Here is an 11,898-nt window from a genome sequence, read left to right on the forward strand (position 1 = left end):
TTGAAAGCACCAAAAGACAACTCCACAGAACGATAAGCGTATAAAAGTTAATTTTTAATTGGGATAAGGAAAATTTAAGACGCTGGATGAAAGATCCAATATTAAAAATATTCAGCTGAGTGAATTGCTCCCTATAAGCTCACTCCATATATAGACCTTCCATACAACATGATTCTATAACGCATGTAAAATTAACAGTACACATGATTGAGTTGCAATAGTCAAAAGGATGAACAACAAAATGACAAAACATGCATAAATAGTGATGCTGGGAAGATGCTGTACAATGGTGGAAGGATATAGGATGGAGGAGCTGATTCGACGTTTCACGCACACAGGCGCTTCTTCAGGAACAAGAGAGTATCAATTTGCATGAGCTGATGTGTATATCTGGGCGGGTCTATCCAAGCAGCGCACCTGCGCACTTCCCCCCAGTAGCGGGATGGGCAAAGTGTGAGCCAAATCACAGTATTGAGCCAGAGGTAGGAGGATGGGATCACAGTGAAAGCATAGAAGGAATGGAATAGTCAGGGCGAACGGTTCACTGGCCGAAAAAACAGGAGAGAAAAAGGGCGACACAGCAGAGGGGGATATCGTCCTGTCTCCCCAAAAAAAAATCGAGCTTCCAAATGCCTGCTTTCAAAACCCCACTGTCTGTTCTTGTTACTACAATCCACATGATGTAACATGTTATTCATCAGACCTGGGCGCCTTCTTGCATTACTCTGTGGTCCAGTTCTGATGCTCAGGTGCCCATTGTTGGTGCTTTTGGTGGTGGGCAGGGGTCAGCATGGGCACCTTGATTGGTCTACAGCTACACAGCCCCATATGTAACAAAGTGCAATGCACTGTGTGTGTTAAAACACCTTTCTACGGGAACCTGCATTCACGTTTTCAGCAATATGGCCTACAGTAGCTCATCTATTGGATTAGAGTACACAGACCAGCCTTCGCTCCCCATATGCATCAATCAGCCTTGGTCACCCATGGCTGTCACCAGTTCAAGGTTTGTTTGTTTTTTGCCTTGGACCACTTTTGGTCGGTCCTGACCACTGCAGACCGGGAACATCCCACAAGAGCTGCAGTTTTGGAGTTGCTCTGACCCAGTCGTCTGGCCATTACAATCTGGCCCTTGTCAAAGTCGCTCTAATTAACACAGGGTAGTTGCGCTCTTCATTCAATTGTGTTATTTTTGTAATTCACAGGGTTCCTCTCCCTGTATTGAGGAGCTTTGCACACCGCTTTCCAGTGTTCACATCCCAGTAGGGTGGCATTTCAACAGTAGTGCAGTTCTCCATTTGTTTCTTACTTATTGCCATTGTAACCAGATAACCAATGGCCATACGAGAACATTTTGCAGGCTGTCAACTACTGAATGATGAAGGGCCAACACAGAGGGATTAATAGTCACCAATTCTTGTCTTGAATTGTATTGTGAATGTCTTCCTTATATTGTAAAGCGCTGTGCAAACTATGGGCGCTATATAAACCCTGTATAATAATAATAATAGAGATTTCTAGCCAATAGCTCCTAAATTGGGTTGGAGTGAGGTGATTTTCGCACCAACCCATTCAGAGTCTGCCCTTCCATTTTATCTGCAGGAGCACATTATTATCCAGTATCGTATGAACCATGATCGTCTCTTATGGCTCTAGGTATCCCATGCAAGAATTCTGCAGCTGATTACTTTTATTTCCTGCGAAGGCATTTATCTAATTCTAAATAATATTATTTTTTTCAATGAATTACAGCATAGCCATGCATGCTCATACTTCTATCCTGCATATTCATTCAGAGAGAGGGCATACACCCCCAGCGTCAGCCTCCTCCAGACAGAAAGCAGCAAGCAAGTGAAAAAAAAACACGGATAAAATATTATTCCATCAAAAATCTGTCTTCAATAGTTTCAGCAGCAGAGGCAGTGGGCGGGGCTAGGTGCTGATTGACAAGTTACAGGCTGATAGTCATGCCCCCTTGCATCACCTTTTCATTCCACTACAGTGTCAACAGTCACAGTTTACATTAGGGTGGCAACACTGCTCTGATTTTAGGAGCAGTGCAACAGCATTGCCCCCCTCCCCTCCCCCCATCACAGGAAAGTGCACAAGGTTGACTTCACTGGCAGGAACAACAGGTATTTGAGAAGTTGTAGGGGGACTATGTAGATGCACTTATCATTAAGTGCTGCTGCTCATATTTTTAATGGGAGGCAATAGTTCTATCTATGGCCCGCAGTAGACATTATGTGGCCCCTCAAGGATTAGGTCTACTCAGTTCTGACCACTGTTCCATTTGAGTTTGATATACCCAAAGAACTTCAGAATTCTTAAAAATTACCCTTGCTCCATCAGGTTGCAAATTAAACATGGAACGTGTAAAGATAACACAGCACTGTGTCATTAGGGGTTGGGGAGGTTGAAGACAAACCTAATCCTCTGTAAAGTCTACAGTGTAGGAAAGCTGACATCAGATGCACAAGTGGGGTCTTTGGGATCCTGGTGTTGTTAGTCACAACTCAGAGAGGTTCTCAGGGGTCACCCCCCCCCCCATCAAAATTTTACTATAGGGCCCTGTGATCTGTAGTTATGCCCCTGCACCATAGCCCGGGTCTAGCAGACAACTGGGGCAGAGGATAGGGTTAGTATTTCTTCTTCCATTTTCGCCCCCTAGACAAAACAAGCACTTAACACACCTTACATTTATGGTACAACCCCTTTATAGAGTATGTAAGCTTCAAAGACAAGATATTAAGGATTGTGGGTGAAGTAGAAATATATAATAAGAAGTCAGCAGACAGATGAAAATATTTGGTTTATATTGAATATTAAGAAAATGCTTTTATTTCCAGATAGTGGCGACTCCAACATTAACGTCTTCGCTTTAGTTCCTTCATAGCAACTATAGCTGCATTGCGTCCTGAGGCCCCCATGACACCTCCTCCTAGAATAAAAAAGAAATATAGTTCAATGTCTTTATAAGCAAGCATTCACCATCCAGGGGAAGATAAGCAATACATATGTTGTGGTCAATATTTAGAATATCATTTGATCCTTTTTCACTGTATCACTTTTATGCTCCTGGTATTGACCTTGTTATCCTATAGACACTTCTGAACCCAACCATGCAGCTGTATGTGAAGCTAGTTATAGATACTGAATAGCTGATGGAGTTTCCTGCATGATCTCACTGACAGTATTTGATTTTTTTTAAATAAGAGCTCCGGGATTGATTTAAACTAACCCTTCCAGTGGTGTTACCCCCTGCACTGCAAGGGTTATGTGCTCGTTTTGGTCTATGGACAAAAATACAGAAGATATACTCACCTGATCCTCGGTCCTGCAGCAGTGACTGCTCATCTCTCCCCCCATCCCCTCCAAGCCATCACCATCCTGATACATGTTCTCCCTTAATAAGCCCCGATGAAGGGAGTATTTGTATAAGCCTCTGAAACATGTTGGTTGTTGATATACTGTCCCCTGCAACTCTACATTGAATAAAGATGTATCTGGACTATTAAATGAAGTTTGGCATTTCAATGCACAATCCAGCAACCCTTTTCTTTCACCAACACAAGAAGTAACAGGATATCTGTAAATGAAGCCATGAGCAGCAATAACAACTCGCAGAGGTTTTACTAACCAAGTTAAAAAAAAAAAAGGTTCCTGCTGGGGATATGCTTTAAAATAACTGAAAAAGATTCATCATGGTAAGAGCTTAATAGGTTATGTTGCTAAAGTAGTTTCACAGCTGTGTTTAATCTTCAAGTCAGAGGAAGCGAAGGTCATCGACAGAAATTTAGATTACAATTTGTCTAGTTATTACGGTGAAGTTTACCCGCAAAGTGAATCTATTCTGAAATGGTAATATAAAAATTTATATACGGTCATGCTGGGATGGATGTATAAAAATACAGGTTTAAGATGCTTACCTTTCCTGGAACAAATGCTGCTCAAGACTCCAGTGCTGGACTCAAATACATGACCGCAAGCTTAGACGTGTGGTGATGTTATCTTGGATAAAGAGGAACATCAGCTAATGCTGAACCCTTGACCTGATACCTACTGTAGATATCTGGTGATGCGACCTTTGTTGAAGAACATCAGCTCATGCTGAACCCATGACCCGATACCTACATATCTGGTGATGTGACCTTTGTTAATGAATATCAGCCAGTGCAGAACCCATGACATAATACCTACATATCTGGTGATGTGATCTTTGTTAAAGATGATCAGCCAATGCTGAACCCATGACCTGACACCTACATATCTGGTGATGTGATCTTTGTTAATGAATATCAGCCAGTGCGGAACCCATGACATAATACCGACATATCTGGTGATGTGACCTTTGTTAAAGATGATCAGCCAATGCTGAACCCATGACCACATCACCAGATATCTAGGTGTCAGATCTTTGTTAAAAGAGGAGGATCAGCTAATGCTGAACACATAACCTAATACTTAGGCATTTGGGGAAGGGATCTTGGTTAAAGAAGATCAGCCAGTTTGGAACACATGACCTGATGCCTAGGTATTTGGTCACGTGATCTTGGTTGAAGAGGAAAATCAGCCAATGCTGAACATATGACCCGATACCTACATGTCTGGTGATGTGATCTTTGTTAAAGAATATCAGCCAATTCTGAACCCATGACCTGACACCTAGATATCTTGTGATTTGATCTTTGTTAAAGATGATCAGCCAATACTGAACACATGACCTGATTCCTAGACATTTGGTGCTGTGATATTTGTTAAAGAAGATCAGCCAATTTGGAACACATGATCTGATGCCTAGATTTTTGGTAATGTAATCCTAGTTGAAGAGAAAAAAAAATCAGCTAATGCTGAACAGATGACCGGATATAAGGAGGATCAGTGGAAGAGTAGTGTTTAGGAGAAGGACATTGCTTGGCAGCAAGGTAAATGGCAACTTAATTTTTAGGGTTCTTTTTGTAAATTAGAATTCTGCTAAAACATAGCTTTACATAAATTTTATGATTGGTACACTTTAAAATTGGAATTTATGAAGTAAACCCACCGTTACCTTGTAGAGTACGATCTTGGAGTAACGCTTCACACACATAAATAGGAGTGCAAAGCACATGTGCGGGCGTGGCCAGGAAGAATATGACAAATGGCCATGAAATCTAGTCAGCGATATCTTGCTGGATAATGGACAGGTGAGTATAAGATTGGGGGCGGGGGGATTATGGGCTGGGGGTAGGGGATGAGGGTCTGGCGGGTTATACTGCCATATAAGTGTTGCTTCACCAAATTTAAATTTCTTAATTTCCAAGCAGATGTTTTGTATATTTGATATAACCAAATAATATAGAAAGATGGACACAACATTGTATTGTTTCTTTTTATCAAATAAACTTTCAAGCACCCCCACACACATATATTGGTAGGACCCATAACATTAGGGGTCATGAAATGTTCTATATATGTTCATCCATCACTGAAAATGATGCTGTTATGCAGTATAGCCAGTAACTGTAGATTGTGACTAATTTACAGCCACACACATGTATTGATAATCTCCATTGTAGATCATTGCTGCCTTCTGTAAAGAACCTCAAACAGCACAACACAGACGGAAGGCAGCACTCACTACATAAAAGGGATTTTTTTCAAGTAAGCTTTGATTGTATTATCAGAAACACCTCCAGTATGTATTCCTATTACAATGCTGATGTTATAACAGGAGAGTGTATGCTGGGACTTTACAACTCCTTTAACCCGGTTCGTCAGCTAAGCAAATCTAATTAAATCCAGTTTCTAATATTTCACTAAAAATGAAGTCTTGGTTTACATACAGAAGCCCATAAATATAAAAGCCACAAGCTAATGTCAAGATGTCTCTGAGCAGTGAGGTTCCTACTTCTAGTTTTGCTTTTATTTATAGCCCAGCTCCAGACAAACTTAACTTCATTTTGTATGAAATTGGGAAGGCTTAACAACACTGCCATCATCTTTTTGCGGCCAGCTTTAGGTAAGCTTTGATTTTATTTAAAAAAAAGTTGTAGTTTGTTCCCTTTTCCTGAATATATATTTATTTATTTATATCACTGAATTATTTGGAACTTACTAGGCAAGTTATCACATTTAGAGGCAATGTTACCAAACCAGTTCCTCCAAGTAGTGCCAGACTTCTAGAGTAATTATTTTCCTAAATGTGTATTTGAACCTTGCCATAATATCCATTACATACTAAAAGATCACCATAGTTAAATATTAAACATCATATACTGTACATCTGTGGGGGTTTTATAGAGAGGAGAAAGTAACTAATCATAGTGAAGAGGAAATCTGAATCAACCGACCACAGGTTTTGTTGAGACGTCTTTGTTCCCTTTGTGGGAATGTAAGTCTATTTGTTTCTGTACACATCTTAAAGTGGAAGTAAAGCTTCCAAATCATTTTTTAAAAAGGCTTTGTTTATGGCAGAAGAGACTGAACAAGTCTCTTTTGCCATAAAAGTATCTTTCTACCCGTCAGCAATTTTGTTTTTTCTGTACACTGATGCACATGTGCAGCTCAGTACACAGACCCGGCATGGCGAGATAATGTTACTTCCAGAAACATGTACAGCTCAACACACAGACCTGGCATGCTGAGATAATGTAACTTCCGGACACATGTGCAGCTCAGCACACAGACCTGGCATGCTGAGATAATGTAACTTCCGGACACATGTGCAGCTCAGCACACAGACCTGGCATGCTGAGATAATGTAACTTCCGGACACATGTGCAGCTCAGCACACAGACCTGGCATGCCGAGATAATGTAACTTCCGGGCACATGCGCAGCTCAGTGCACAGACCCGACATTGCCAGATTATATAAACTTCTGGTCACATGCGCAGCTCAGCACACAGACCTGGCATGCCGAGATAGTGTAACTTCCAGGCACATGTGCAGCTCAGCACACAGACCTGGCATGCCGAGATGCAGCAGCTTTCAGGCACATGTGCAGCTCAGCGCACAGACCTGGCATGCAGAGATGAAGTAACTTTCGGGCACATGTGCAGCTCAGCGCACATACTTTGCATACAGAGATGAAGTAACTTTCGGGCACCTGAGCAGCTCAGCGCACAGACCCGGCATGCTGAGATGAAGTAACCTCCGGTCACATTAACAGCTCAGCACGCAGACCCCGGCATGCCGAGATTAAGTAACTCCCAGGTACATGTGCAGGAGTTAAGTCATTGGGGCCTGGCCAATGAAGTGTCTGAACACTGCAATCCCAGAAGATAACTGAGAGAAGATGGAAGCGCCGGGAGGGGGATCAGTTTGGCAGGTAAGTCTGCCATAAGTGCTAATATTCTGTGCATACAAGCACATTATGCCTAAAGGCTCTGAGTGCCTTCTTTTTCAATACCCTTTCTTCCACTTTAAAGTGACATTAATCCGATCATCATCTCCATTCCACTGCTTTCCGACAGTCCCTCCAGCGCTGGTGCCGATCTCTCATCCACTGCAGATTCCTCTGGTCCCACAGTGTTTATTAGATGTGCACGCTCATGGCTTCCAGACTGAGCCTATTCAGTTTAGTTTCCCTTTTCTGCTCTCCGCTCTACTGTGCATGCGCCCGCACACTTCCACCTTCACAGCTGTTCGTGAGCTGGGAGTTCTTCAACCGGGAGCGAGTGGCAGGTATTTGCCTGCTTTTTTTTGTATTGTTTTTTTTTTTAAATCATGAGGGATGTACAATGCCAAGAAAGGATAGAGTTTATTTCTGCTTTTACTTAATAAATGTGATACTTAAACTTCAAATAATCAGAAAAAATAAATGATTCAGAAAAGGCATCTGCTGTTCTAGCAGCTGTCCATATCAGGAACAATTTAGATCACAAATACACTTTCCTGTCTTCAGCTTTTTTTTTTTCTTCTCTTTTTAATTACAAAAAGGAAATTTGCGCAATGCATAATGCAACAGTATGAAGAAAGATGCCATTATTTCCTAATTGTGTCCTGCTGGAGTATCGTTAAAAAGGGAAATGAACTGTCATTGCTGAAGCCCCATTTGTTAGTAATAGCCTTCGCTATCTAAATGATACTCGTAAATTGCAATGTATTTACTTTGTGCTCAGTGGCGGAGCTAAGGAACAAAGGGCCCTGGTGCAAGATTTTTTTTTGGGCCCCCCCCCCCCAAACAAGTGCTGGGCCCCCTAGAGGCCGGAGGCCCTGGTGCGTCCGCACCGCCTGCACCGGCGGTAGTTCCGCCACTGTTTGTGCTGTTCCACACCTACAACAAACAGGATTACATTGTTACTTAGCTTTGGCTCCTGTGGCCCCCTGTGACATAACATTCCCAGCCAGGCAATCTCAGACCTGGTGCAACAGATGGGTGACATATTGTGTTTGTACATATGTTTAGAAGGGACACAGTTTTACAATGATAAAGTTTTAAAGATCATGCTAAACATTACTGGATGTATGTCCCCAAACAATGCAACCATTGCAGATTACAAATGCAATGTCATTGCCATAAGCAAAGCCCAATTTATACCATGAAGATCTATACTTATTCACTTGATATTATACACATTAAGAAAGGGAAGTTGCCAGACATATGTTACCATATAGGGTCTACAATCTGCCAAATCTGACATCCGCTATATCAGCTTAAATCATTCATGCAATCAGCATTCAAGCTTGTTGCCATGTAAACATATTTTTCTTACTGGGATAAAAATAGCACAGGAAACGTTTAACTGTTTCACAAGACTCGGGCTTTTACAAAGTTATCAGACTGGTTATAGGTTAGCGGCAAGGTAAATGTAGAGGTTCCAACACAGGGGTAGGCAACCTCGACACTCCAGCTGTGATGAAACTACAAATCCCATGAGGCATTACAAGACTGACAGCCACAGGCATGACTACCAGAAGTAGAAATATAATGAGATTTGTGGTTTCACCAAGGTTTTCTACCCCTGTTCTAGCCTATCATCATTCCGTTAAAGCTGTCCGTGGCTCCACTGGAGAAATGTCCTCCTTCAGCATGACTGGAAGTCAGAGGACATTTTTACACAAGGAAACAGACAAAAGGTAAACGAGTGTCCCTCTTCATGAGAGGGGCAATGCCTGTGTTCAAAGGAATGTACTATACCATAGCAATCTTTCTACATTGGCAATGTTTGTTTGGAGGTACTAGGAGAGCCAACATCATTCAGGAATTTGCAGTCACTTCAACAGAGTTGCGAGCAAAAGTGGCCTACTAGTTAGTAGGGATGAACCGAGTATGAGTACCCATATTTTTTTGGGGGGAATCGCCGATACTGAATACCGAGTACCGGAAGTCCCATTCAGGAAGCCAGGCGGCGTGGAATCACTCGCCACCCGGCTTCCCGATTAGAAGGGAAGCCGTCCCCATGCTTCTCGTCATTACACGGCCTTGTAGCTCTGGGGGTTCCCGGATCAAATCGCATTCAGGACACTATCTGCAATGAGTTTGTATATTCTCCCTATGCCTGTGTGGGTTTTCTCCCACACTCCAAAGACATGCTGGTAGTCCAATTGGCTCCTGTATACATGTGAGATAGGGACCTTAGATTGTAAGCTCCTCAAGGGCAGGGATCGATGTGAATGTGCAGTATGCAAAGCGCTGTGTACAATTATCAGCACTATATAAATACCAATAATAAATTAAAAATAATAAAACTTGGAGCTGAAGCAGAGCAGGTAGTGCTGGAAAATTACACCCGTGAAATCTGAAAATGCTATGCAGGGTAGATGTGAGAATTCCAACTGAACAATGTCCATATCATTCACTTTGCAGAGCTACTAATGGTGATGAGTATTTGCCAAGTGTGATACCAGCTATTATCTATGAAAATACCAGACTTGGGACAGGTAGAAAAATGACTATAATAAAAGTAAACATAAAGGGGTTCATCTATAGACGTTCTATGCCAGGAGGATGCTGTTCGCATGGCACTAGCACCTCTAGATGGTGCTGCTGAGTATAGGAAGCTCTTCTGTGCATACATCCCCATTATTATTAATTCAGTGTGTGCTGCCTGGGCGAAAATTTCATCAATAGGCGTCCCTCTGTGCTATTATGTGTTGGTACTCGACATGGCATGTGTTACTGTAGTCCTTTCAAGAGCAAGCAGAGGAGGGTGGCCACGTTCCCACATACAGCGGAACCATGCAGAGCGAACGTAGCCACCCTAATAAAGGAAATTGTGTGAAGGAGATTTAAAATATATTTATGGAGGTGTTGTCTGACAATTCCATTATAACGGTCACGGATGAATACTGTACCACTGACGGTACTGAATATTCATTTTGCGGTTTTTTCGGTTTGTGGGTTTAGTGACACTTTAATTGGAGATTGCCCAAGACCTCTCTAAAGTGAACCTGTCCTGAGGAAAACATTTGGCTGCCATTTTCTTTTATCTTTTTTTCCTCTGTAGGTTGGATTCAGTGAATTTGTGTCTTTTTTTCAACCTGACAAACTATGTAACTAATTGTGGATTTCCTTCTAGGGATGCAAGGTGTTTGATGCCAACAAGTATGGAGCAAGTGAAGTTAGAACTCATAATCCTCATGCCTGTTTCAGGTCAGTGATAAAGAGACTACAGAAGCCATAGGATCAGCATTATAGCCAGACAACTAGCATCTTGAGGTATGGTAAGCAATGGCAAGCTTATATTTGTTTTTCATGGACCCAGGGCTGTCCCTATATGAGGCAGCCTGAGGCTGTAGTCTCGGGTGGCACGGCATTTCTATAGGTCATGTGGGGGGAGGCCGGCAGTGCAGCATAGCCATGCGCCTGCTGCCCCCTTTCTGGCCAGATTGTCTCAGGTTGCCAAGAGCCGGGCAACCTGGGAAATTCTGGCCAGCTCTGGGCAACCAGTGACGACACTGGTTGCCAGAAGCGGAGCAAGACACACTCTTCAACCCCCCCAGTTAGCGTGCACCACCAGCACCCCCCCCTTTCCCGGTTAGCGTGCACCACCCCGGCATGGACCCATATGAAAAAGTGAGTCCTCCTGTGTGACCAGTACTGTGACAACACTAGCTCAGGATAGCTGAAGACCTATCATGGTTGCATTTCAAACACTGCAAAGGTAACAGCAAAAGCAGCTAATAACCTCAGATTTGTGTTTACATAGGTTAGTCCCCCCATCCACATCAAAACAGATGTATTGCCCAATGTGTAATGCAGAGAAAGGCAACCTCGGCACTCCAGCTGTTTTGGAATTACAAGTCCCATGAGGCAATGCAAGACTGACAGCCACAAGCATGACTCCCTGAAATTTTTAGTTGCAACAAAGCTGGAATGCCAAGGTTGCCTACACATGTTGTAATGCTCTCATACAATCCCAATGATGTGAATTTTCAGCAGATTGTTGTAGGTTTAGATCTCACAAATACCGCAGGCAAAACTGGTCTGGACAGTCTGGTTTGGTGCTTTCACAAATCCATTTCTTCTCTGTACTGTTCACCATTTACTATAGTTGTATCTCAGATCATAAATAATATCTTACCTGGATGTGCTCCACTGCCGCACAAGTAAAGCCCTTGTATAGGTGATCTGTAATTTGAAAAGCCGGACCCTGGGCGTGAAAAATATAACTGATCCAGGGACATACTTCCATGGAAAATATTCTGTGCAGGAAAAAGGGGAGAGACCCGGTATCAGTGTCGAGATAGAAACAAAACTAACCTTTCTGTTCATCAGGAAATTAGTCTCATGATATGCTAATGTGCGGGTACCCTCAGTACCAATCAGCATCAGCCAAATGCTGTTAAAGCCAAATGAATGCAACCTACCGCCAGAAGTTTCTATTGGTGGTAGGCAGGGCCAGATTTACTCTCTCTGCTACCCCAAGGCCAGGTTCCTCAATGCTCCCCACCTCCCCGCCAGACACCCCCCC

General features: G+C 42.7%; 1 protein-coding gene across 1 annotated transcript in view; it reads right to left on the reverse strand.

The window, feature by feature from the left end:
• Positions 1–2,845: 2,845 nt before the first annotated feature.
• The window catches only part of PYROXD2 (pyridine nucleotide-disulphide oxidoreductase domain 2), a 59,296-nt gene continuing 50,243 nt past the window's right edge, over positions 2,846–11,898 (reverse strand). The window contains exons 15-16 of the mRNA XM_018562448.1: positions 11,509–11,629; positions 2,846–2,941 (exon numbers count right to left, since the gene is read on the reverse strand). Of these exons, the coding sequence (XP_018417950.1) occupies positions 2,868–2,941; positions 11,509–11,629 (195 nt within the window). The 3' untranslated portion in view covers positions 2,846–2,867. The remainder of the gene's footprint in view (positions 2,942–11,508; positions 11,630–11,898) is intronic.

The sequence above is a fragment of the Nanorana parkeri genome, unplaced genomic scaffold, assembly GCF_000935625.1.
Source record: "Nanorana parkeri isolate BGI_ZX_2015 unplaced genomic scaffold, ASM93562v1 scaffold2, whole genome shotgun sequence".
NCBI classification, from domain to species: domain Eukaryota; kingdom Metazoa; phylum Chordata; class Amphibia; order Anura; family Dicroglossidae; genus Nanorana; species Nanorana parkeri.